This window comes from Macaca mulatta, chromosome 16 (genome assembly GCF_049350105.2).
Source record: "Macaca mulatta isolate MMU2019108-1 chromosome 16, T2T-MMU8v2.0, whole genome shotgun sequence".
Taxonomy (NCBI): domain Eukaryota; kingdom Metazoa; phylum Chordata; class Mammalia; order Primates; family Cercopithecidae; genus Macaca; species Macaca mulatta.
Window position 1 is genome coordinate 17,868,070 of NC_133421.1, and position 24,282 is coordinate 17,892,351.

General features: G+C 42.0%; 1 protein-coding gene across 4 annotated transcripts in view; it reads right to left on the minus strand.

The window, feature by feature from the left end:
- Positions 1-24,282, minus strand: part of PIGL (phosphatidylinositol glycan anchor biosynthesis class L) — a 111,818-nt gene that overhangs the window by 76,903 nt on the left and 10,633 nt on the right. For 2 of the 4 annotated variants that reach the window (XM_077970459.1, XM_077970458.1), the window contains exons 2-3: positions 18,245-18,344; positions 13,889-14,005 (exon numbers count right to left, since the gene is read on the minus strand). In XM_077970459.1, the coding sequence (XP_077826585.1) occupies positions 13,889-14,005; positions 18,245-18,344 (217 nt within the window). The remainder of the gene's footprint in view (positions 1-13,888; positions 14,006-18,244; positions 18,345-24,282) is intronic. The other 2 variants (XM_015118715.3, XM_015118714.3) reach the window with 1 other exon arrangement.

Consider the following 24,282-nt stretch of genomic DNA (forward strand, 5'->3'; position numbering starts at 1 on the left):
CGCCACTGCACTCCAGCCTGGGAGACACAGCGAGACTCCGTCTCAAAAAAAAAAAAAAAATAAAAAAAATAAATAAATAAATAAATAAAAAACCTTTTAGAAAAGTAATAATTGTATATATTCATGGGTTACAATGTGATCTTTTGATATAAGTATACATTGTAGGTTGATCAAATCAGGCTATTTATCACATTCATCACCTCAACTATAAATTGTTTCTTTGACCAGGAACAGCTTTTAGACCTTCAAGTTGTGCCAAACAATAGGTCATTGGGGCCCCATGCACTTTAATAGGCATGGATTTTAATTGGAGGGATCTTGTTTGTTTTCTGTTTTTTTTTTGAGATGGAGTTTCCCTCGTGTTGCCCAGGCTGGAGTGCAATAGCACGATCTTGGCTCACCGCAATCTCCGCCTTCCAGGTTCAAGCTATTCTCCTGCCTCAGCCTCCCGAGCAGCTGGGATTACAGGCACATGCCTCCGCGCCTAGCTAATTTTTGTATTTTTAGTAGAGACGGAGTTTCACCATGTTGGCCAGGCTGGTCTCGAACTCCTGACCTCAGGTCATCTGCCCACCTCAGCCTCCCAAAGTGCTGGGATTACAGGAATAAGCCACCGCGCCGAGCCTTCTTTATTTTATTTTACCATAAACAGTCCTCTTCTGACTCCCTCACCATTTCTAGTCTAAGCGCTTAGGAGTGGTGTCTCTGGGTCACTCCCCACTCATCCTCCAGAAAGAAGCCCACGAGAAGACTACACTGTTTATGAAAAGGTTTAAAGGCATTGTCATCTTTTAAAGGAACTCTGTTCTATGCTTTGAACTTATCAAGTAAAATATTATCAAAATGTACACAGAATTATTTCTAATCTAGCATTCACTTGGATGGCTAGAAGTTGAGTAGAGAGGGAGGAAAGTTTTATTAGTTATGTAGGGTAGTCTTTTAAATTATATATATGCTTTCAAAATTATATACATATTATTATATACACATAATTTTAAAAGTAATAAAGGCTTACTAAAAACAACCTACACAGATTCATGTGGAATTAAAAAGTGATTATCCCTCTTCCCTGGCTCCAACTAAGTAGTAGCTACTGTTAAAGAGTTTGGTGTCTATCCTTTTAGAAATTGTCTGTGCATACTACCTAAGTCTTGTCTTAGTGTTATTTAAAAAAGGAAAAGAGGCTGGGTGGGGTGGCCCACGCCTGTAATCCCAGCACTTTGGGAGGCCAAGGTGGGTGGACCATGAGGTCAAGAGATCGAGACCATCCTTGCCAGCATGGTGAAACACCGTCTCTAATAAAAATACAAAAATTAGCTGGGCGTGTTGGCGTGTGCCTGTAATCCCAGCTACTTGGGAAGCTGAGGCAGGAGACTCGCTTGAACCCAGGAGGTGGAGGTTGCAGTGAGCCGAGATCGCACCATTGCACTCCAGCCTGGTGACAGAGCGAGACTCTATCTCAACAACAACAACAACAACAAAAGAAATAAATTATCTGTGCATACAGAAATTCATGTTTTTGTTTTTTTAAATATAAATAAAATAATTCTATAGATTCTTCATAATATGCTAAGAAGCACAAAAGCAACAAATGAAGACCAAATCTGTTGGCTGCATTTCTCAATCACATACAGTTCCCAAGTATTCTGGAAAGGGTCTCTAATCTTCTTTCTAGGCCTGACCTTCAACACACACATAATGAAATATCTGTCCACAAATCCAGCAGCAATGACTGTCATGGCAAAACCTATTATTCATTTCCTATACCTTTCACTACTTTTCTCTTTCTTCAGCATCTAGCACAGTGTTATTCTAGGTACTGACTAGGTATCTGTTAACATCTGTGCAGCACACATTTTAACATCATACTAGATGTTAAGGTACTGGGTAAAGTTGCCAAAAGTCCCCATATAGTCATCTTATGATTGAGATTATGCCTTCTTTTCTTGAGAACTAGATTTTTCCCCCTTCTTTAACTGATTAGTTGAGGGGTTTACTTGGATGAGCTCCCCTGGCTAAATGTTTTGTAGTGAAGTTCAGAACAAGGGGAAAATAGAGCTGATTCTGTACGATGTCAACTAAATATAGTCATAAACCCATGTTGGTCTTTTAAAAAAATTTTATTATTTTTTTATTTTTATTTTTTATTTATTTATTTTTTGAGACAGAGTCTTGCTCTGTTGCCCAGGCTGGGGTGCAATGGCATGATCAAGGCTCACTGTAACCTTGACCTTTTGGCCCCAAGCGATTCTCCCACTTCAACCTCCCGAGGAGCTGGGACCACAGGCACACGCCACCATACCAGGTTAGTTTTACTTTTTGTAGAGACGGGGTTTCACTATGTTGCCCAGGCTGGTCTTGAAATCCTGGGCTCAGGTGATCCTCCCACCTCGGCCTCCCAAAGTGCTAGGATTACATGCACAAGCCACTGTGCCTAGCTTGTCTTTCAAATACAGTAACAAAGTGGTGATCTGTTTCCCTGAAGAAAGTCAGAATCTATTCCATCTCCCTTTCTGTTTTTGAATCCTCACATTGTCATTTATTAAACGTGTGACCACAAAGATTCTCTTAACCTCTCTGAGCTTTAGTTTCTTCCTGTGAAACAAAAAAAGAAAATAAAACCTATCTTGTGCAGTTAGTCTAAGAATTAAATGAGATTGCCTTTGTGAAAGCATGTGTCAGGCATGGAGAAGGTGGAAAATACAGTGGTTGAAGCGTACACTCTGCAGCCAGATTGCATCAGCTCAAATGCCAGCTCTACCACTTATTAGCTGGATGACCTTGAGCAAATTACTCAGTCTCTCACTGTGTCTCTGTAAGATGGGAAAAATAATTGGACTATTTTGAGGATTAAGTAAGATCATATATTTATTACTATTTTTTGGCACTGACAGTAGTAGTTTTATATTTACTCTTATTGTTATAAGTGCAGGTCCTCTATAAAACTTCCCTTTCTCTTCTTCCCCTTCATTATTCTCTTTGATTTATCTAAATAATCTAAAGTAAGATTTGAAAGCTCTGCTTTTTCTGGGTTAAGAGATGAGAGGCTGAAAGACTGACTGTTGCGTGTTGCTATGGATTAAACTGTGATCCCTCCAAATTCATCTTAGGTTGAAGCCCTAAACCCAAATGTGACTGTATTTGGAGGCAGGTTTTTTGGAGGTACAGCACCCTCCCTTTACCTGTGGATGATATGTTCCAAGATCCCCAGTGGATACCTGAAATAGCGGATGGTACTGAACCCTATATATACTACGTCTTTTCCTATACACACATAACTATGATGAAGTTTAATTTATAAATTAGACACAGTAAGTGGGTTAGTTAATTTTAAGTATTGGCCAGGCATGGTGGCTCACACCCCTGTAATCCCAGCACTTTGAGAGACCAAGGAGGCGGATGGATCACCTGAGGTCAGGAGTTTGAGACCAGCCTGACCAACATGGGAAAACCGTGACTCGACTAAAAATACAAAATTAGCTGGGCATGGTGGCGCACGTCAGTAATCCTGGCTACTTGGGAGGCTGAGGCAGGAGAATAATTTGAACCCAAGAGGTGGAGGGTGCAGTAAGCCAAAATCATGCCACTGCATTCCAACCTGGGCAACAAGAGTGAAACTCTGTCACACACACACACAAAAAATAATAATTTAGGTATCAACTTGACTGGATTAAGGACTACCTACAGAACTGGTAAAGGATTATTTCTGGGCATTTTTATGAGGGGGTTTCCAGAGGATACTGGCCTGTGATTCAGGGAACTGAGAGGGGAAGACATGCCATCAATGCAGGTAGGCACAATCCAATCAGTGGGGGACCCGCATGGAACAAAAAGGTGACTTCTTCTCTCCTGGAGCTGGGATACATTCTTTTTCTTCTGTCCTTGGACATCAGAACTCCAGACTCTTTGGCTTTTAGATTCTAGGGCTTATACCAGTGGCCTGCTGGTTTCTCAGGCCCTTGGCCTTGGACTGAGTCATACTTCTGGCATCCAGCTTGCAGATGGCCTGTTGTGGGACTTCTCAGCCTCCATAATCACATGAGCCAACTCCCCTAATAAATCCCCTCATATATCTATATCCTACTTTTTGTTTTTTTTTTGTTTTTGTTCTTGTCTTTGTCTCACTCTGTTGCTCAGGCTGGAGTGTAATGGTGCAATCTTGGCTCACTGCAACTTGTTGCCTCCCAGGATCAACTGATTCTCGCGCCTCAGCCTCCTGAGTAGCTGGGACTACAGGCATGTGCCACCACGCTCAGCTAATTTTTGTATTTTTAGTAGAGATGGGGTTTCATCATGTTGACCAGGCTGGTCTTGAACTCCTGACCTCAGATGATCCACCTGCCTCAGCCTCCCAAATTGCTGGGATTACAGGTGTTGAGTGAACCACTGTGCCCAGCCAGAATGGTGTACATTTTAAAAGGTATAAATTGTTTATTTCTGGAATTTCCATGTAATATTTTTAGACCACAGTTGACTGCAGGTAACCGAAACAATAGAAAGCAAAACTGTGGATAAGGGAGGACTACTGCAATTAAGGTTATATAAGCCCATAAATGTAGGGCCCTAATCTGATAGAACTGATGGTGCTATAAGAAAAGGAAGAGATCTCTCTCCGTCTGTCTCTCCACCACATGAGGCACAGTGAGAAGGCAGCCATGTGTAAGTCAGGATGAGGACCCTTACCAGAAACCAACTCTGCCAGACCTTGATCTTGGACTTCTAGTCTGCAGGACTGTGAGAAAACAAATTTGTGTTGTTTAAGCCATCCAGTCTATGGTGTTTTGTTTTGGCAGCCCAACCTGACTAAGACAGATTTTAGTACTGTGAAGTAACAGATACATAAAAATGTGCAAGTGGCTTTGGAACTAGATAATGGGTAGAGGTTGGAGGAGTTTTGAGGTGAATGTTAGAAAAAATCCTAGACTGCCAGGAAGGAGTGGTTGGTAGAAACATGGACATTAAAGCTGATTCTCGTGAGGACTCAGTAAGGGAAAAGGAGAGCTGGAGAGAAAACCTCCATCTTCTTAAGAGAATACATAAACAATCATGAACAGAATGTCAGTAGAAATATGGTCTTTAAGGCCATTCTGATGGGGTCTCAGAGAAAAATGAGATAAGATATTGGAAAATGGAGAAAAAGTGATCACTATTATAAAGAAGCAAAGAACTTGCCCGTATTGTGTTCTAGTGTTTTGTGGAAGATAGAACTTGTGAAGGATGAAATTAGATATTTAGCTGAGGTGAATTCTAAGTAAAATTTTGAAGGTGTGGCCTGGGTCCTCTTGACTGTTTATAGTAAAATGTAAGAGTTGAGAGATAAAGAGGGAAGTGTTATGCTTAAAAGGAACCAGAACGTAAAGGTTTGGGAAAATTTTCAGCCTGTCCATTTTGTAAAAAAATGAGAAAGCTTGAGGTCGAGTGCGGTGGCTCAAGCCTGTAATCCCAGCACTTTGGGACACCAAGGCGGGTGGATCACGAGGTCAGGAGTTCGGGACCAGCTTGACCAACATGCTGAAACCCTGTCTCTACTAAAAACACAAAAATTAGCCTGGTGTGGTGGTGTGCACCTGTAATCACAGCTACTTGGGAGGCTGAGGCAGGAGAATCACTTGAACCCGGAAGGCAGAGGTTGCAGTGAGCCAAGATCGTGCCACTGCACTCCAGCCTGGGCAGCAGAGTGAGACTCCATCTCAAAAACAAAAAAAAAAAAAAAAAAAAAAAAAGAGAGAAAGCTTGTTCTGAAGAGAGCACTCTGGTGTGACTGAACAACCATTTGATGAGGAGATTAGCACAGGTGTGAACCACACATGTAATCAACCACCTCAACAACAGCCAGGAGAAAGAAAAAATCGGGCGGGACGAAAGAAGGCTGCTGGACTTAGAGTCTACAGGACGAGACAACAGAGCTATCTGGCTGCAAACATGCATTGTCCTTCAGGAAAAGGGAAGAAGGACCTCAAAAGTTATCCAGAGATCAGAAGGACTACTATTTCCACCACAGGCTCCAGAGGGCTTGGAGGGCCTAATATCGACCCAAAGAGGATTATTCTCAAGCCTCAAGATCTAATGGAGTTTACTTTCCTAGGTTTTGGCCTTGCCTGGGGCCTGTCACCCATTTCTCCCTTTTGGAATGAAAATATCTATCCTATGCCTCTCCATTCCTTGTATTTTGTAAATATATAACTTGTCTGTTTTCACAGGTTCCACAGCTGGTGAGGCTATTTAGATGAGACTTTGGACTTTCGAGTTAATGCTGGAATGAGTAAAGACTTTGGAGGCTGTTAGGATGGGATGAATGTATTTTGTATGCAATAAGGACATTAATTTTGGGAGTCTGGGATGGAATGCTATAAATTGAATAGTGTCCTCAACAAATTCATGTGCTGAAGCCCTAACCACTAGTTGTAACTGTATTTTGAGATAGGGTTTTAGGAGGTAACTAAGATTACATGAGATCATACGAGTGGGGCTTTAATCCAATAAAACTTGTAGCTTTATAAGAAGAGCCAGGGAAGAAGGAGAGGGTGAGAGAATCTCTTTCAAGCATGTGAGAACATAGCGAGAAGGTCATCTGCAAGCCAGGAAGAGAATCCTCATCAGAAAGTGACCCTGCAAGACCTTGATCTGGACTTCTAGCCTGCAGAAATGTGGGAAAATAAATTTCTATTGTTTAAGCTACACTGTCTATGGTATTTTGTTAAGGGAGCCTGAGCAGACTAAGATGCATTTTTCTTGAATCTTCAAACTGGTTTCTTGAAGTATTTACTTTTTTTTTTTTGAGACGGAATCTCACTCTGTTGCCAGGCTGGAGTGTAGTGGCACGATCTCAGCTCACTGCAACCTCTGCCTCCCGGGTTCAATTGATTCTCCTGCGTCAGCCTCCCAAGTAGCTGGGACTACAGGCATGCACCACCACACCCAGCTAATTTTTGTATTTTTAGTAGAGATGGGGTTTCACCATGTTGGCCAGGATGTTCTCAATCTCTTGACCATGTGATCCACCCCTCAGCCTCCCAAAGTGCTGGGATTACAGGTGTGAGCCACTGCACATGGCCTGAAGTACTTACTTTTAACAGGCTTACTATCCCTCTACTATAGCATTTCACGAGTAGGAGAGTGATGCTGAAGCTACATGGTCTTCATGTGATACTATAAAAAATACAGGGGCCATGGCCGGGCGTGGTGGCTGGGCCAGGCATAGTGGCTCGCACCTGTAATCCCAGCACTTTGGGAGGCTGAGGCGGGCGGATCATGAGGTCAAGAGATTGAGATCATCCTGGCCAACATGGTGAAACCCCATCTCTACTAAAAATACAAAAAATTAGCCACTGCACTCCAGCTTGGTGACAGAGCAAGACTCTGTCTCAAAAACAAAAAAACAAACAACAACAACAGAAAAACATATATATATGTACTCCCTGGCTTACAATCCGGCTACATCCCAATAAACCCATCCTAAATTGAAAATATCATAAGTAAAAAACACACTCTAGGCCGGGTGCAGTGGCTCATGCTTGTAATCCCAGCACTTTGGAAGGTCGAGGAGGATGGATCATTTGAGGTTAGGAGTTCGAGACCAGCCTCGCCAACATGGCAAAACCCCATCTCTACTAAAAATACAAAAATTTAGCTGGGTGTAGTGGTGGGCGTCTGTAATCCCAGCTTCTTGGGAGGCCGAGGCGGGCGGATCACGAGGTCAAGAGATCGAGACCATCCTGGCCAACATGTGAAACTTCGTCTCTACTAAAAATACAAAAATTAGCTGGGCGTGGCAGTGGGTGCCTGTAATCCCAGCTTCTTGGGATGCTGAGGTAGGAGAATTGCTTGAACCCGGGAGTTGGAGGTTGCAGTGAGCCGAGATTGCACCATTACGCTCCTACACTCCAGCCTGGGCAACAAAAGCGAAACTCTGTCTCAAAAAAACAACAAGAACAATAAAAAACACACTCCAGTCTGGGTGTGATGGCTCACACCTGTAATCCCAGCACTTTGGAAGACTGAGGTAGGTGGGTTGCTTGAGCTCAGGAGCTCAAAACCAGCCTATGCAATGTGGTGAAACCCTGTCTCTAAAATAATTACCAAAAAAATTAGCTGTATGTGGTGAGGTGTGCCTGTAGTCCCAGCTACTCAGAAGGCTAAGGCAGGAGGGTCACTTGAGCCCAGGAGGTGGAGGCTGCAGTAAGCCATGATCCTGCCACTGCATTCTAGCCTGGGTAACACAGTGAGACCCTGTCTCAAAAGCAAAAAACAAAAACCAAAAACTCCCCACTCTATACCTTCAACTTAGTAGGTGTTTATCCAAATGTAACCCCATCCCAAGTTGAGGAGTGTACTGAATGCACATTGCTTTCTATCAGAGTAAAGATCTTAATAACCAAGATCTCCAAAACAGATTTGGCCCTGAAAAAAATTGCATTACTGGGCCAAAGCAGACACTGCACAGGCAGGACACTGTGCAAATGGAGTGCCTGAGAAAAAGTGCATCATTATTAACATTGAAATTGCCTTTGCAAAATTTTGACTGAGGCAGTGAAAGAGAGCTAACTTAACCGACTCCATCTTGCTTCTAACCTCCATGCTGTCCTTGTTCATTCCTGGGCATAGGATGAACTAACTTTGGGAGAAACTCAGTTTATAGATCATAGTTTAAACAAAGATGGTAACAGCCCTTTCCCAAAGCAGACCTCCTTCTTGCCTGGGGACTAGATTGCCTTTGTAGGACTAATGAATTAGGTCCAAGATTAGAAATTATGGTTTAGGAGTCATGCAGCTGGAGGATACAAGATTCTGACCCTCCCTAAACTGCTAAGATAAGTGCTTGAGATATTTTGCAGATCCTGCATTTGATGGATCACCCAGATCAATAAACTGGCTCATCTGATCTTGTAGCCCCCCACCCAGGAACTGACTCAGCCCAAGAAGAGAACTTTGACTCCCCATGATTTCATCTCTGACCAATCAGCTCACTGGCTTCACCCCACTCACCAAGTTATCCTCAAAAACTCTGCTGCCTGAACGCTCAGGGAGACAGATTTGAGTAACAATAAAACTCTGGTCTCCCGCAGCTCTGTGTGAATTACTCTTTCACCATTGCAATTCCTGGTCTTGATAAATTGGCTCTGTCTAGGCAGTGGGCAAGGTGAACCCCTTGGGCGGTTACAATATTAATGTGAAAAAACAAATCACAACATTCACAGAGTAAGAGGGCGGGATATCATCTTTGAAAACAAAGGAACCCATGATTCCTTTCACAAATTGACTCAAAACCATGTATCTTTCGAGGTTTACGGAGGAAGAAATTTAGGAACAGAATTCAGTAACTTGCCTAGGTTATGCAATTAAAAACTTGACTAAACTTGGGTCTCATTCTGGGCAGTCTGGCTCTATAAATTCACTGGCATAAACAGAAGAAAGTCTCCCGTGGTGACCTCAGCAGTTTACCCTGAAGCAAGTAAGATCAAGAATAAATCTAAACTTTTTCTTCATCTCTTTGTAGCATACTGAAATGAACAGGATCCCCTACCCAAATTGAATACAATGAACATCAATTCCCACCAATGCCTAATATTATAAAGAATAACCAGCAGGTCGGGCACGGTGGCTCATGCCTGTAATCCCAGCACTTTTGGAGGCTGAGGCAGAAGGATCCCCTAAGGTCAGCTTTGAGACCAGCCTGGCCAACATGGTGAAACCCTGTCTCTACTAAAAATATAAAAATTACCTGGGTGTGGTGGCACATGCCTGTGATCCTAGCTACTTGGGAGGCTGAGGCAGGAGAATCGCTTGAACCCAAGAGGTGGAGGCTGACATGAGCCAAGATTGCACCACTGCATTCCAGCCTGGGTGACAGAGCAAGACTCCGTCTCATAAAAAACAAACAAATAAACAAACAAACAAACACACACCAGTAACAACACAGTTAATGGTCAAACACTAGATATGTTGTCAATCAAATCATAAATAAAGATAAAGTTGCCTGCTTTCCCTATTTTGTTTAACATAGATTAAGGAAATCCACTCAAAGCAATAAGAAATGGATCAGGGCCAAGCGCAGTGGCTCACGCCTGTAATCTCAGCACTTTGGGAGGCAGATCATTTGTGGTCAGGAGTTCAAGACTAGCCTGACCAACATGGTGAAACCCTATCTCTACTGAAAAAACAAAAAATTAGCCGGGCATGGTGGCGTACGCCTGTAATTTCAGCTACTCAGGAGGCTGAGACAGAAGAATCACTTGAACCCAGGAGGCAGAGGTTGCAATGAGCTGAGATCGTGCCACTGCACTCCAGCCTGTGTTACAGAGCAAAACTCTGTCTCAAAAGAAAAAGAAAAAAAAAAAAAAGGATCAGAAATAAGAGACATACCTTGAAAAAATGAAGGATTGTATTAGCATTATTTGCAGATGATTTACCTACAAAACTTTAGGGAATCAAGTTAAAACTGGTAGGTTTTTTACAGAAGTTTCAAAGTGATGAATATAAAATAAATATGTTAAAAAAATCAATAAAGCTACATACTAGCAGTAAATTCTTAGCCAAAAAATCTTATTCACAACAATAACAATAAAAAAGAATCAAAATAACTTTAGCAGAATTGTTTAGTACCTAGATGAAGAAAACTACAAAAAGTCCTATATAGACTGGGAATGGTGGCTCATGCTGTAATATCAACACTTTGGGAAGCTGAGGCAGATCACTTGAGCCCAAGGGTTGGAGACCAGCCTAGGTGACATGGCAAGACTCTGTCTCTAAAAAAACTTTTAAAATTAGTTGGGCATGGTGGTGCACACCTGTAGTCCTAGCTACTTAGGAGGCTGAGGTGGGAAGATTGCTTGAGCCCAGAAGTTAGAGCTTGCAGTAAGACATGATCACGTCATTGCACTTTAGCCTGATGGCAGAGACCTTGTCTCCAAAAACTAACAAACAAAAAAAAACTCCAAAGAAAAAGTCCTATACTCTGACCCAGTAATTCAATATCTGGAAATTCATTTATGGAAAGAGTCAGAACTTCAAAGATTTGCTAAAAAAAATTATAAGTGCTTAAATATTAGAAAGATTTAAATATTCAATAGTAGGAGCATGTTAAATGTTATGGTACATCTTTACTATTAAATCTTTACAATCATTAAAAGTCTTTAATGATTATTTAATGACATAGGAAAATGCTAAAAATACTCTCTAGTGAAAAAAAGCAGGGTACCAAATTTCTTATACCATTTGATGCTAATTTTGTTTAACACTGGGCAGATAATTCTCATTTTCCTTATAATTTTCTCAAGTATTCCCACCTTACATCTCAATTCTTCCAGTTCTCCTCATTATAGTTTGTGGTTTTATTTTCCTCTGACTGATCCCCAATTCTTATCACTCCAGTTAATCCACAGGCAATTTCATTCACCCCAAATACTTTCTTTTTTTTTTTTTTTTTGGAGATGGAGTTTCACTCTTGTTGCCCAGGCTGGAGTACAATGGTGCGATCTCAGCTCACCACAACCTCCTCTTCCCAGGTTCAAGTGATTCTCCTGCCTCAGCCTCCCAAGTAGCTGGGATTATAAGCATGCACCACTATACCTGGCTAATTTTGTATTTTTAGTAGAGATGGGGTTTCTCCATGTTGGTCAGGCTGGTCTCAAACTCCCAACCTCAGGTGATCCACCCGCCTTGGCCTCCCAAAGCGCTGGGATTACAGGTATGAGCCACTGCACTCAGCCCACCCCAAAGACTTTCATCCTCCCATATGCTAAAGATGCCTAATTTATTATCTCTTCATACCCAATTCTCCTCCTTTGCAAACTACCCTCGCTAATCTTTATCCACCTAGATATCTAGGTGGGTTTCCATTATCCCAAATTTCTTCTGTTCCTTGAATTCCTACCATTTCTTTCTTTCTTTCTTTCTTTCTTTTGAGAGGGAGTTTCGTTCTTATTGCCCGGGCTGGAGTGCAATGGCGTGATTTCGGCTCACGGCAACCTCTGCCTCCTGGGTTCAAGCCATTCTCCTGCCTCAGCCTCCCAAGTAGCTGGGATTACAGGGATGCGCCACCACACCCAGCTAATTTTGTATTTTTAGTAGAGACCGGGTTTCTCCATGTTGGTCAGGCTGGTCTCGAATTCCTGACCTCAGGTGATCTGCCCCCTCTCGGCCTCCCAAAGTGCTGGGATTAGAGGCGTGAGCCACCGCACCCAGCCTATTTCTACCTTTTTTTTTTTTTTTTTTTTGAGACGGAGTCTCGCTCTGCCGCCCAGGCTGGAGTGCAGTGGCCGGATCTCAGCTCACTGCAAGCTCCGCCTCCCGGGTTCACGCCATTCTCCTGCCTCAGCCTCCCGAGTAGCTGGGATTACAGGCGCCCGCCACCTCGCCCGGCTAGTTTTTTGTATTTTTTAGTATATTTCTACCTTTTAAATAAGACTGGAGGCCAGCTGTGGTGGCTCATGCCTATAATCCCAGCATTTTGGGAGGCCAAAGTGGGAGACTGCTTGAGTCCAGGAGTTCAAGACCTGCTTGGGCAAGCTAGCAAGACCCCATCTCTACCAAAAAAAAAAAAAAAAAAAAAAAAAAAGGTAGCTAGCATGGTGGTGCATGCCTGTGGTCCCAGTTACTCAGGAGGCTGAGGTGGAAGGATCCTTGAACCGCGGAGTTAGGCTGCAGTGAGCTGTGATTGTGCCACTGCATTTATCCTGGGTGACACAGCAAAACTCTGTCTCAAGTAAAATGAAACAAAACAAAACTTTGAGGCTCGGGCTGGGCATGGTGGCTCACATCCATAATCTCAGCACTTTGAGGGGTTGAGGTGGGAGGATTGCTTGAGGAGTTCCAGACCAGCCTGGGTTCATTAGTCCATTCTCACATTGCTATAAATACCTGAGACTTGGTAATTTATAAGGAAAAGAGGTTTAATTGGCTCATGGTTCTGCAGGCTATAAAGGAAGAATAGTAGTTTCCGATTTTGAGGAGGCCTCAGGAAGCTTCCAATATGGCAGAAGGCAAAGGGGGAGCAAACATCTTACATGGCAGAGGGAGGAGCAAGAGAGAGAGGGAGGAAGTACTATATACTTTTAAACAAGCAGATCTTGCCAGAACACACTGACAAGGACAGTACCAAGCAGGATAGTGCCAAACTATTCATGAGAAATCGGCCTCCATGATCCAACCACCTCTGACTGATTCAAGGCCCCACCTCCAATATTAGGATTACAATTCCACATGAGATTTGGTGGGGACACAGATCAAAACTATATCACTGCGTAACTCAGGGAGAACCCATCTCGACGAAAAGTTAAAAAATAAGCCAGGCATGGTGGCCCACACCTGTAGTCCCAGCTACTCAAGAGTTCAAGGCTGCAGTAAGCTAAGATTGCACCACTGCCTAACAGCCTGGGTGTCAGCGTGACACCTTGTCTCTTAAAAAAAAAAAAAAAAAGAGTTGAATTCATCCCATCATCTCCATCTCAGTTGCTGCTACTCTAATTTGAGATATCCTCCTTCCACTGGGACAAAAACAGTAGACTAACCCATCTACAATCTTGATCTCTTCAATCCATACTTTCATTAGAGTAATCATTCTAAAGCACAAAACTCATCATCTCTCTCCACTATTCAGTTTACATTTCTGTATGGTATCATGAAGGTTCAACAGAAAGAGATATATGTTCTGCCAAAGCTAATTTGTTCACAGCTCACCTGAATTTTACTGCCTTTTCTTTTCCTTTTTTTTTTTTTGAGACGGAGTCTCACTCTGTCACCCAGGTTGGAGTGTAGTGGTGCGATCTCAGCTCACTGCAACCTCTGTCTCCTGGGTTCAAGTGATTCTCCTGCCTTAGCCTCCCGAGTAGCTGGGATTACAGGCACGTGCCTCCACGCCTAGCTAATTTTTGTATTTTTTAGTACAGACGGAGTTTCACCATGTTGGCCAGGCTGGTCTCGAACTCCTGACCTCGTGATCCACCCGCCTTGGCCTCCCAAAGTGTTGGGATTACAGGCGTCAGCCACCGCACCCGGCCCTGAAATTCTTGAAAAGATTAAAGAAGAAAATGAGTAATTATGTTCATGTTCTTGGAAAGGACTTTCAGTGTGACAGAAAAAAGATTCAGTTTTTTTTTTTTTTTTTCTTTTGAGACAGGATCTCACTCTGTTATCCAGGCTGGAGTTCAGTGAGCATGACCTTGGCTCACTGCAGCCTCTACCTTATGGGTTCAGGTGATCTCTCACCTCAGTCACCCAAGTAGCTGGGATTTCGGGCATGCCACCATGCCTGGCTAATTTTTTGTATTTTTAGTAGAGACAGGGTTTCACCACATTGCCCAGGCTGGTGTCAAACTCCTAGGCTCAAGCGATCTGTCCACCTCGGCCTCCCAAAGTGCTTGGAGCCACTTCACCCAACTAGAGATTCCATTGTAAATATCAATGATGTTAAACAAAACCCCTGAAATATTAACTTTGAATTGTAATTATCTGTATATATTTCTGATTTTTTTTCCTTAAAAAAAACAAAAATAGGCCAGGCATGGTGGCTCACGCCTGTAATCCCAGACTTTGGGAGGCCAAGGAGGGTGGATCACTTGAGGTCAAGAGTTCAAAACCAGCCCGGCCAACATGGCAAAACCCCTTCTCTACTAAAGATACAAAAATTAGCCAGATGTAGTGGTGTGTGCCTGTAATCCCAGCTACTCGGGAGGCTGAGGCAGGAGAATCACTTTAGCTCAGGTGGCGGAGGTTGCAGTGAGCTGAGATCGCACCCCTGCACTCCAGCCTGGGCAACAGAGCAAGACTCTATCTCAAAAAAAAAAAGAAAAAAAAAATTAGCCAGGTGTGGTGGTAAGTGCCTATAGTCCCAGCTACTCGGGAGGCTGACACAGGAGGATTGCCTGAACCCAGGAATTCAAGGCTACAGTGAAGTGTGATCATGCCAGTTCACTCCACCCTGGGTAACAGTGAGCTCCTGTCTCTAAAAAAGCCAAAAGCACACAAAAAACACACATCCTAGCTCTGTCCACTATAAAAGTCAAGTAGCAATGAGAAATAATAACACTATAGCAGCCAGGCGTGGTGGCTCATGCCTATAATCCCAACGCTTTGGGAGGCTGAGGCAGGCGGATCACCTGAGGTCAGGAGTTTGAGACCAGCCTGACCAACATGGTGAAACCCTGTCTCTACTAAAAATACAAAAATTAGCTGGGCGTGGTGGCGTGCACCTGTAATCCCAGCTACTCAGGCTAAATTTTTGTATTTTTAGTAGAGGTGGGGTTTCACCATATTGGCTGAAACCAATATGGTGAGGCTGAGGCAGGAAACTTGCTGGAACCTGGGAGGCAGAGGCTACAGTGAGCCAAGATCGCACCACTGCACTCCAGCCTGGGCAACAGAGCAAGACTCCGTCTAAAAAAATAAATAAATAACACTATAGAGGCCGGGCGCGGTGGCTCAAGCCTATAATCCCAGCACTTTGGGAGGCCGAGACGGGCGGATCACGAGGTCAGGAGATCGAGACCATCCTGGCTAACACGGTAAAACCCCGTCTCTACTAAAAAATACAAAAAAAACTAGCCGGGCGAGGTGGCGGGCGCCTGTAGTCCCAGCTACTCGGGAGGCTGAGGCAGGAGAATGGCGTGAACCCAGGAGGCGGAGCTTGCAGTGAGCCGAGATCGGGCCACTGCACTCCAGTATGGGCAAGAGTGCCAGACTCCGCCTCAAAAAAAAAAAAAAAAAAAAAATAACACTATAGCAATGAACACTCCTACTATGCTGGTTATGGCCTCTAAATACCATTCCCTACCAAGACAAACAAAGGCTCTTTGGAGAAATGGCTGATTTCAGAATTGGGGCAGGAAAGTATACAACATAGTACTGGAAAGTCTCATTGTACTTGAAAGAAAGGAAGGAAATCATAAAAGACAAGGAGGTCATATGAAAAGGATCTATAAGCCAACATGAAGAGACTCTCTGGCCAAACATAAGACAATTTAGTATTAAAGAACATTACAACTGAACCTGAAACACTGAATACATGAAAACACACAATTTCCTAATGAAAGTTAAAAGTGTCCTCCCCATTCAAGAAACAAACAAACAATAGATCACGACTGTAGGTGTACAGCGTATCAACTCTTTATTCTGAAAAATGTCAATTAAAGGGAAAAAGTTAAGCACATATCCTGTTTTTTGTTTCAGATTATTATATATAGCAGTGTAACTTAATAGTGAAGATTCTGTTTTACAAAAGAATTATAGCTAGTACACATAGAATATGTGAGACAATTGGAAACTCAGCATTTTGCAACTTCTAGGTAATTAATGATTCAGGCAATAGGCATGAGAACATATGAAAGGTTGATGGGGGCCTTTAAAATAAAGGGAATCATTGCCATCTGAACTTGCTGATCAATTGTAGATTCACTATAGGTCTATCAGATAGTACATGTCTCCTGATAAGATGCAAAGTACATAGTGCAGCCTATGAAATATTCTTGCCCCCCAAAAATTTAGACCCAAATCTGATTTGTTGTGTGAAAAAAAAAAAAAAGACCAGGCGTGGTAGCTCATGGCTATAATCACAGCACTTTGGGAGGCTGAGGCGGGTGGATCACCTGAGGTCAGGAGTTCAAGACCAGCCTGGCCAATATGGTGAAACCCCATCTCTACTAAAAATATAAAAAATTTGCCAGGTATGGTGGTAGATGCCTGTAATCCCAACTACTCGGGAGACTTAGGGGGGAGAATCGCTTGAATCCAGGAGGCGGAGGTTGCAGTGAGCTGAGATGGCACTACTGCACTCCAGCCTGGGTGTGACAGAGTGAGACTCAGTCTCAAAAAAAAAAAAAAAAAGAAAAGAAAATAACTTAGACATACAGGAAACAAACAGATAAATCCAGAACATAGAACACTCTGTATGACAACATAATTCAGTTTCTTCAACAAATCCACTGATTTGGAGAAAAGGGGAATTAAAAGCAGAATATCAACTAACTATAATGTGTGGTCCTTGCCGAGATCCTGATTTGAGTAAACCAAGTGTAAAAGGAAATTTTTGAGCTACCTGAAGAAATTCTGATATGGACTGGGTGTTAGTGGACACCAAAAAATTACTGTTATTGTTAATATTGTTAGATGTAAAGATAATGGCTGTCTGTAGCTAGGTGAAAAGTGTCCCATCTTCTTAAGAGATGCAGACCTAGGTACTGAGGGGTAAAAAACCTGATGGCTGGAGTTTTCTTTAAAATGCTTTGCATACACAAAAGATGTTAAGTTAGGGATAGCTGAAGAAACAAGCACTGTATAGTAAAGTCTAGATAATCAGTGAGTTTAGGTAATGGGCACATGGGAGTTTATGATACTATTCTTTATACTTTTGTGTGTTTTTGAAATTTATAATAAAACTTTTTAAAGCTGTAGATATAAAGAGAAGTAGCCATGTCAGGAAAAAAAATCCAAACAGAAGTTAAAAAATTTCTTTCAATCACGCTGTCATTTAAAAACAAATGTGAAGTTTTATTACTATTATTATTATTATTATTTTTTTTTTTGAGATGGAGTATTCCTCTTTTGCCAAGGCTAAAGTGCAATGGTGTGATCTTGGCTCACTGCAATCTCTGCCTCCCAGGTTCAAGTGATTCTTCTGCCTCAGCTTCCCAAGTAGCTGAGATTACAGGTGTGTGCCAAGAAGCCCGGCTAATTTTTGTATTTTTAGTAGATGTGGGGTTTTACCATGTTGGCCAGGCTGCTCTCGAACTCCTGACCTGAGGTGACCTGCCCACCTGGGCCTCCCAAAGTGCTGGGATTACAGGTGTGAGCCACCGTGCCCTGCCATGAAGTTATTTTATGTAGACTTTTCGTTTCTTTTTTTTTTTTTTTTGAGATGAAGTCTCACTCTGTTGCCCAGGCTGAAGTACAACGGCTTGATCTTGGCTCACTGCAACCTCCGCCTCCTGGGTCTAAGTGATTCTCCTGCCTCAGCCTCTTGAGTAGCTGGGATTACAGGCGTGTGCCACCATGCCCAGCTAATTTTTGTATTTTTAGTAGAGGGGGGGTTTCACCATGTTGGCCAGGCTGGTCTCAAACTCCTCACCTCAAGGGATCCGCCCACCTCGGCATCCCAAAGTGCTGGGATTATAGGCGTGAACCAAAACACTGAGCCCTAGATTTTTCATACAAGATGTTCTAAGCCACTCACATTAGTTTTTTTTGTGTCTTTTGAGTATATCACTGCATATTTATTGCCAATAAATTTCTACATTGTTAAAAGATATATTACCTGTTGTCAATAATCATTACACTGGAGAGTGGAATCCCCAAAACATCACAGCTCTGCAAAAGTTCTTTCTTACGAGTCTCTCCTTGATTGTAGTAATTTCCTGAGGATAACAAATATACAGTGGTAGATTTTTTTAACAGTGGAGAACTATCTATTCACTCATTCTCATCCTGTTTTTGTTCCTTGAAGGATTTAAGCTGCCTGAAAATGTGTGATTATGATACAAAGTTTAAGAAAACACAACACCAAGATACTCCTGTGAGAAGACTACCAGTAGCACAATCTTTAGAACCACCATTCACAATTCTTTCCCATCTTTGTATTTATCTACCTATCTTTCTGACTGCATTTCAGTCACATGCTAGAGGCAGCATGGTACACAGCCAAGGGTACTAACTTTGAAGTTAAGCAGATTTAGGATCAACCCATGTATGACCACTGAGAACAACTGGGACCCCCTCTTCATTGACAGCCCTCAAATAACTGTTTAACATTGATTTAAGGATGAAGCTTTCCAAGCTCATTCTTGTTGGTATAGAAAAAGAAAATAGAGGCTGCTACTCTTGAGTATTACAGGAAAATGTGCAGATACACGGAAAGCATCCTCTTTTGAAGAGTTTCACAGCCAGCTATCCAGCATGCCCCAAGGGGATCTTGATCCCATTGGCACCCCAAACAACATATATTCTTTATTTTCCCAAAACATATACTATATTCCCTAAAAATAGTTCTGGTAAATAAAACTCTTCTGTATTCTTACAAATAATACAGTGACATTTTGGTGTCACCTAAGTTGGACTCATTTTGAGCAACTGTCCAGCTAATGCACCTGTTAATTCAACTCTCCGATAAATAATTGCAGGTCTGATTTGTGCAAGTTACTTAACTTTCTTGAGCTACAGTTTCTTCACCAGTTAAGTGGGGATAATGGCTATTTCTTTTTTTTTTAGAGTCTTGCTCTGTTGCCCCAGCTGGAATACAGCAATCTCAGCTCACTGCAACCTCTGCCTCCAGAGTTCAAGCGATTCTCCTGCTTCAGCTCAGTAGTTGGGATTACAGGCACCCGCCACCATGCCTGGCTGATTTTTGTATTTTTAATTGAGATGGGGTTTCACTATGTTGCCCAGACTGGTCTCGAACTCCTGACCTTGTGCTCCACCTGCCTCAGCCTCCTAAAGTGCTGGGATTACAAGTGTGAGCCACTGCACCTGGCAAACAGGCTTAGTTTTGTATTGTCCTCATCATACCTTTTTTCTTGTTTTTTTTTTTTTTTTTGTCATAAACATTTTGTGTATATTTTGGGTTTCCCTCAAATCTCTATACATACCCTCTCCCATTTTTTTGCTCCCTAGATTACTTGATTTTTGGTGATAGTCTCATGTACATTAGTACTGCAATTGCTAAGTTCAAAGGCTGTGCACATTAGTCTATGATTATGGTTATGAGAAACTGCTTAGAATTGAGGTTAATGTGTTTTATTGGGGCCAGTTTTATTGCTTTGTGTTTGAACTAAGGAACTTACAACAGTTCTGGAAGTTGAAGTCAAGGACCATTTTAATTGTTTTCAATAAGTTTGGTGAACATGTAGGCACTCAACAGAACACATGTCTGAGATCCTTCAGCAGCTTTTAACTGATACATTCTAGAACAATGTCCAAGTAAGATGGGTACACCCTGGGATGCACAAAATAATCTTTTGGGGGTGGTAGAGGAAAAGCATTAGGATGTCTCCCCCTAATTTTCTTTTCTTTTTTCTTTTTTTTTTTTGAGACAGAGTTTTGCTCTTATTGTCCAGGCTGGAGTATAGTGGTGTGATCTCAGTTCACTGCAACCTCCGCTTCCCGGGTGCAAGCGATTCTCTTGCCTCAGCCTCCTGAGTAGCTGGGTTTACAGGTGCCTGCCACCACGCCTGGCTAATTTTTGTATTTTTAGTAGAGACAAGATTTCATTATGTTGGCCAGGCTGGTCTTGAACTCCTGACCTCAGGTGATCCACCCACCTCAGCCTCCCAAACTGAAGGGATTACAGAAGTGAACCACAGTGCTCGGCCATCTCCCCCTAATTTGTTTACCTTGTTTTTTACAAATGTAAGTTTTTGTTAATGTTTTTAATGTACACATTAGTCCATATACTTATGATATATTGTAAATAAATATACATATAATGGTAGTATATGCTCCACATTTTTTACCGATAGGAAAATGTGACCAAAGAGTTTTGAGACTATTATTCTAGGAAACAGAAAATGATAAAATTAATGTAATTTCTAGATGTAGAACTACATTATGCGTGTGTGTATAAGCTCATGCACAATTGTATGCTTAGTAGTCTTCCCATAACATACTTCTCAGTCATAACTAGCAATCATAATCACATTTAATACAAAGTAAAGACATTTTGTAAAGACTCAAATGTATACATTATAATTTATAAAGGTAAACATTTTATTTTACTTAAAAAATTTAAAATTAATTTATTCTAAATAGGTAATAGATTTATATGGTTAAAAAAAAAATCAAAGCTGGGCATAGTGGCAAAGTGTCCCAGCATTTTGGAAGGCTGTGGCAAGAGGATCAGTTGAGGCAAGGAGTTCAAAACCAGCCTGGTCAACTTAGTGTCTTTACAAAAGAAAAATTTTAAAAATTAGCTGGGCATGGTGGTTCACGCCTGTAGTCCCACCTACTCGGGAGGCTGAGGTGGGAGGACCACTTAAGCCTGGAAGTTCGAGGCTATAGTGAACCATGACCACACCACTGTATTACAGCCTGGATGACAGTGTGAGACCCTGTGTCTCAAAAAAAAAAAAAAAAAAAAAAAAAAGAAAAAGAAAATAAATCAGTAAGAAGCTGGCTCATGCCTGTAATCCCAGCTTCCACCACTTTAGAAGGCAGGAACATTGTTTGAGACCAGGAATTCAAGACCAGGCTGGGGAATATAGCAAGACCTCTCTCTACCAAAAAAAAAAAATAATAATAATAAAGGAAAAAAAGCTCCTCTCCCACTCCAACCTGGGAAGTTTTAATTTGTTAGAACAAGAAGTGGACTGGGCATGAAGGCATCATGGTCCCAACACTATCTGGTCTTTTACTAACTATATGAATTTGGAGAAATTCTTTAATTTCTTTAATTTTATTATTTAAAAAAGTTTTACCTTTATACATTGTGATGTAAAATTTGAGTCTTTACAACGTGACTTTACTTTGTATTAAATGTGATTATGAGGCTGGGCGCGGTGGCTCAGGCGTGTAATCCCAGCCTGTAATTACTTGGGAGGCTGAGGCAGGAGAAATGCTTGAACCCAGAAAGCAGAAGTTGCAGTGAGCTGAGTTTGTGCCACTGCACTCCAGCCTGGTAACAGAGTGAGACTCCAACTCAAAAACAAAAAGTGATTATGACTGCTAGATTGCTAGTTACGACTGAGAAGTATGTTATGGGAAGGAATAGCTGCAAGGTTTTTCCTTTAACATGACCAAGTAATTCTAAAATGTATTTGGAAGACAAAATGGTACAAGTTTCTTCCCCTATAAAATGAGGGAATTTAGATGCTATGTCAAGATCTATCCAGGGTAACAGAAACCACATCAAATAGTTAAAACAGCAAGAATTTAATGCAAAGATTTTGACACATAACTGTTGGAGGATCTAAGGGGTGAAACAGAACAGTGAAGTAATCCAGAGTTTAGAGATAGCTAGAAGTGACTACCAACCCTCGGTTGGTGAGGTAAAGGAAGGAGGCACTGTTATTGGAGCCCAGAGGCCTGGGTTCCCAAAGGAAGCTGAAACTAAGACAGCTGGATCCCCTTCTGTTAGGATGTGTCCACAGAACCTAGTCTAAGAAATCATGACTTGGCCGGGTGCAGTGCCTCACACCTGTAATCCCAGCACTTTGGGAGGCCGAGGCGGGCGGATCACGAGGTCAAGAGATTGAGACCATCCTGGCCAACATAGTGAAATCCCGTCTCTACTAAAAATACAAAAATTTGCCGGGCGCGGTGGCTCACGCCTGTAATCCCAGCACTTTGGGAGGCCGAGGCGGGCGGATCACAAGGTCAGGAGATCGAGACCACGGTGAAACCCCGTCTCTACTAAAAATACAAAAAACTAGCCGGGCGCGGTTGTGGGCGCCTGTAGTCCCAGCTACTCGGGAGGCTGAGGCAGGAGAATGGCGTGAACCCGGGAGGCGGAGCTTGCAGTGAGCCGAGATCGCGCCACTGCACTCCAGCCTGGGCGACAGAGCGAGACTCCGTCTCAAAAAAAAAAAAAAAAAAAAAAAAAAAAAAAAAAATACAAAAATTAGCTGGGCGTGGTGGCAGGTGCCTGTAGTCCCAGCTACTCAAGAGGTTAAGGCAGGAGAATCTCTTGAACTCAGGAGGTGGAGGTTGCAGTGAGCCGAGATCGTACCACTGCACTACGGCCTGGCAACAGAGCGAGACTCCATCTCAAAAAAAAAAAAAAAAAAAAGAAATCATGACTTAAAAATGAAACTAGAATCAGAAAATGGGCAAAAGACTTGAACAGGTATTCTCTAAAGAAGATATATAGATGGCCAATAAGCATGTGAAAAGATGCTCATCATCATTAGTCATTAGGGAAATGAAAATAAAAACCACAATGTGACATCATTACTGCACACTTACTAGGATGACTATAGTCCAAAAAATGGAAAATTACAAATGTTGACAAAGATGTGGAGAAACTGGAACCATGGTTAATTGCTGGTGGGAACGTAAAACTGTACAGTTGCTGCAGAATACAGTTTGTCAATTCTCAAAAAAATTAAATATAGAATTACCACATGTCTCAGCAATTATACTCAAAAAAAAAAGAAAAAGGAAAACTGGTACTCAAATAAATACTTGTACACCGATGTTCATAGAAGCATTATTCCTAATAGCCCCAAATTGGAAATAACCAAGTGCCTATCATTAGATGAATGATAAACAAAATGTAGTGTGTGTATATATATATATATACACACATACAATGGAATAATAAAGCTATAAAAAGAAATGAAGTTTTTTTTTTGAGACAGGGACTTGCTCTGTCACCCAGGCCAGAATGCAGCAGACTGATCAAGCTTACTGCAGCTTTGACCTCCTGGATTTAAGGGATTCTCCCACTTCAGCCTCCCAAGTAGGTGGGACTACAGGCACTTGCCACCCAGCCTGGCTAATTTTTTTATTTTTATTTTTTGTAAAGACGAAATCTCACTATGTTGCCCAGACTGGTCTTGAACTCCTGGTCTCAAGGGATCCTTCCACTTCGGCCTCCCAAAGTGCTGGGATTACAGGCGTGAGTCACTGGGCTCAACCAGAAATGAAGTTCTGATAACATGCCACAATATGGATGAACTTTGAAAACAGTATGCTAATTAACATAAGCCAGGCATAAAATAACAATTATTATATGATTCCACTTATTCAAGTTACCTAGAATAGACAAATTCATAGATATAGAAATAATGGTGGTTACCAGAGGCTGGGGAGAGGAGGGGATAAGGAATGCTAAATGGGTATAGAGTTTCTATTTGGGATGATGAAATAGTGGTCATGGTTACATAATACTATGAAAGTGCTTACTGCCATGGAATTGAACACTTAAAATGTTTAAAATCGCCGGGCGCAGTGGTTCACGCCTGTAATCCTAGTACTTTGGGAGGCCGAGACAGGTAGATCACCTGAGGTCAGGAGTTCAAGACAAGCCTGGCCAACATGGTGAAACCCTGTCTCTAATAAAAATATAAAAAATTAGCTGGGCATGGTGGCAGGCACCTGTAATCCCAGCTACTCAGAAGGGTGAGGCAGGAGAATTGCTTGAACCTAGGAGGCAGAGGTTGCAGTGAGCCGAGATCACGCCATGGCACTCTAACCTGGGCAACAAGAGTGAAACTCCATCTAAAAAAAAAAAGTTTAAAATGGTAAGTTCTTGTTATGTATGTCTTAACACAATTTAAGTAATATTAAAAACTGGATTCTCAATGAATAAAATCTTTCAATTATGAAATTGCTGGGATTACAGGCGTTATCCCTATAAAACAG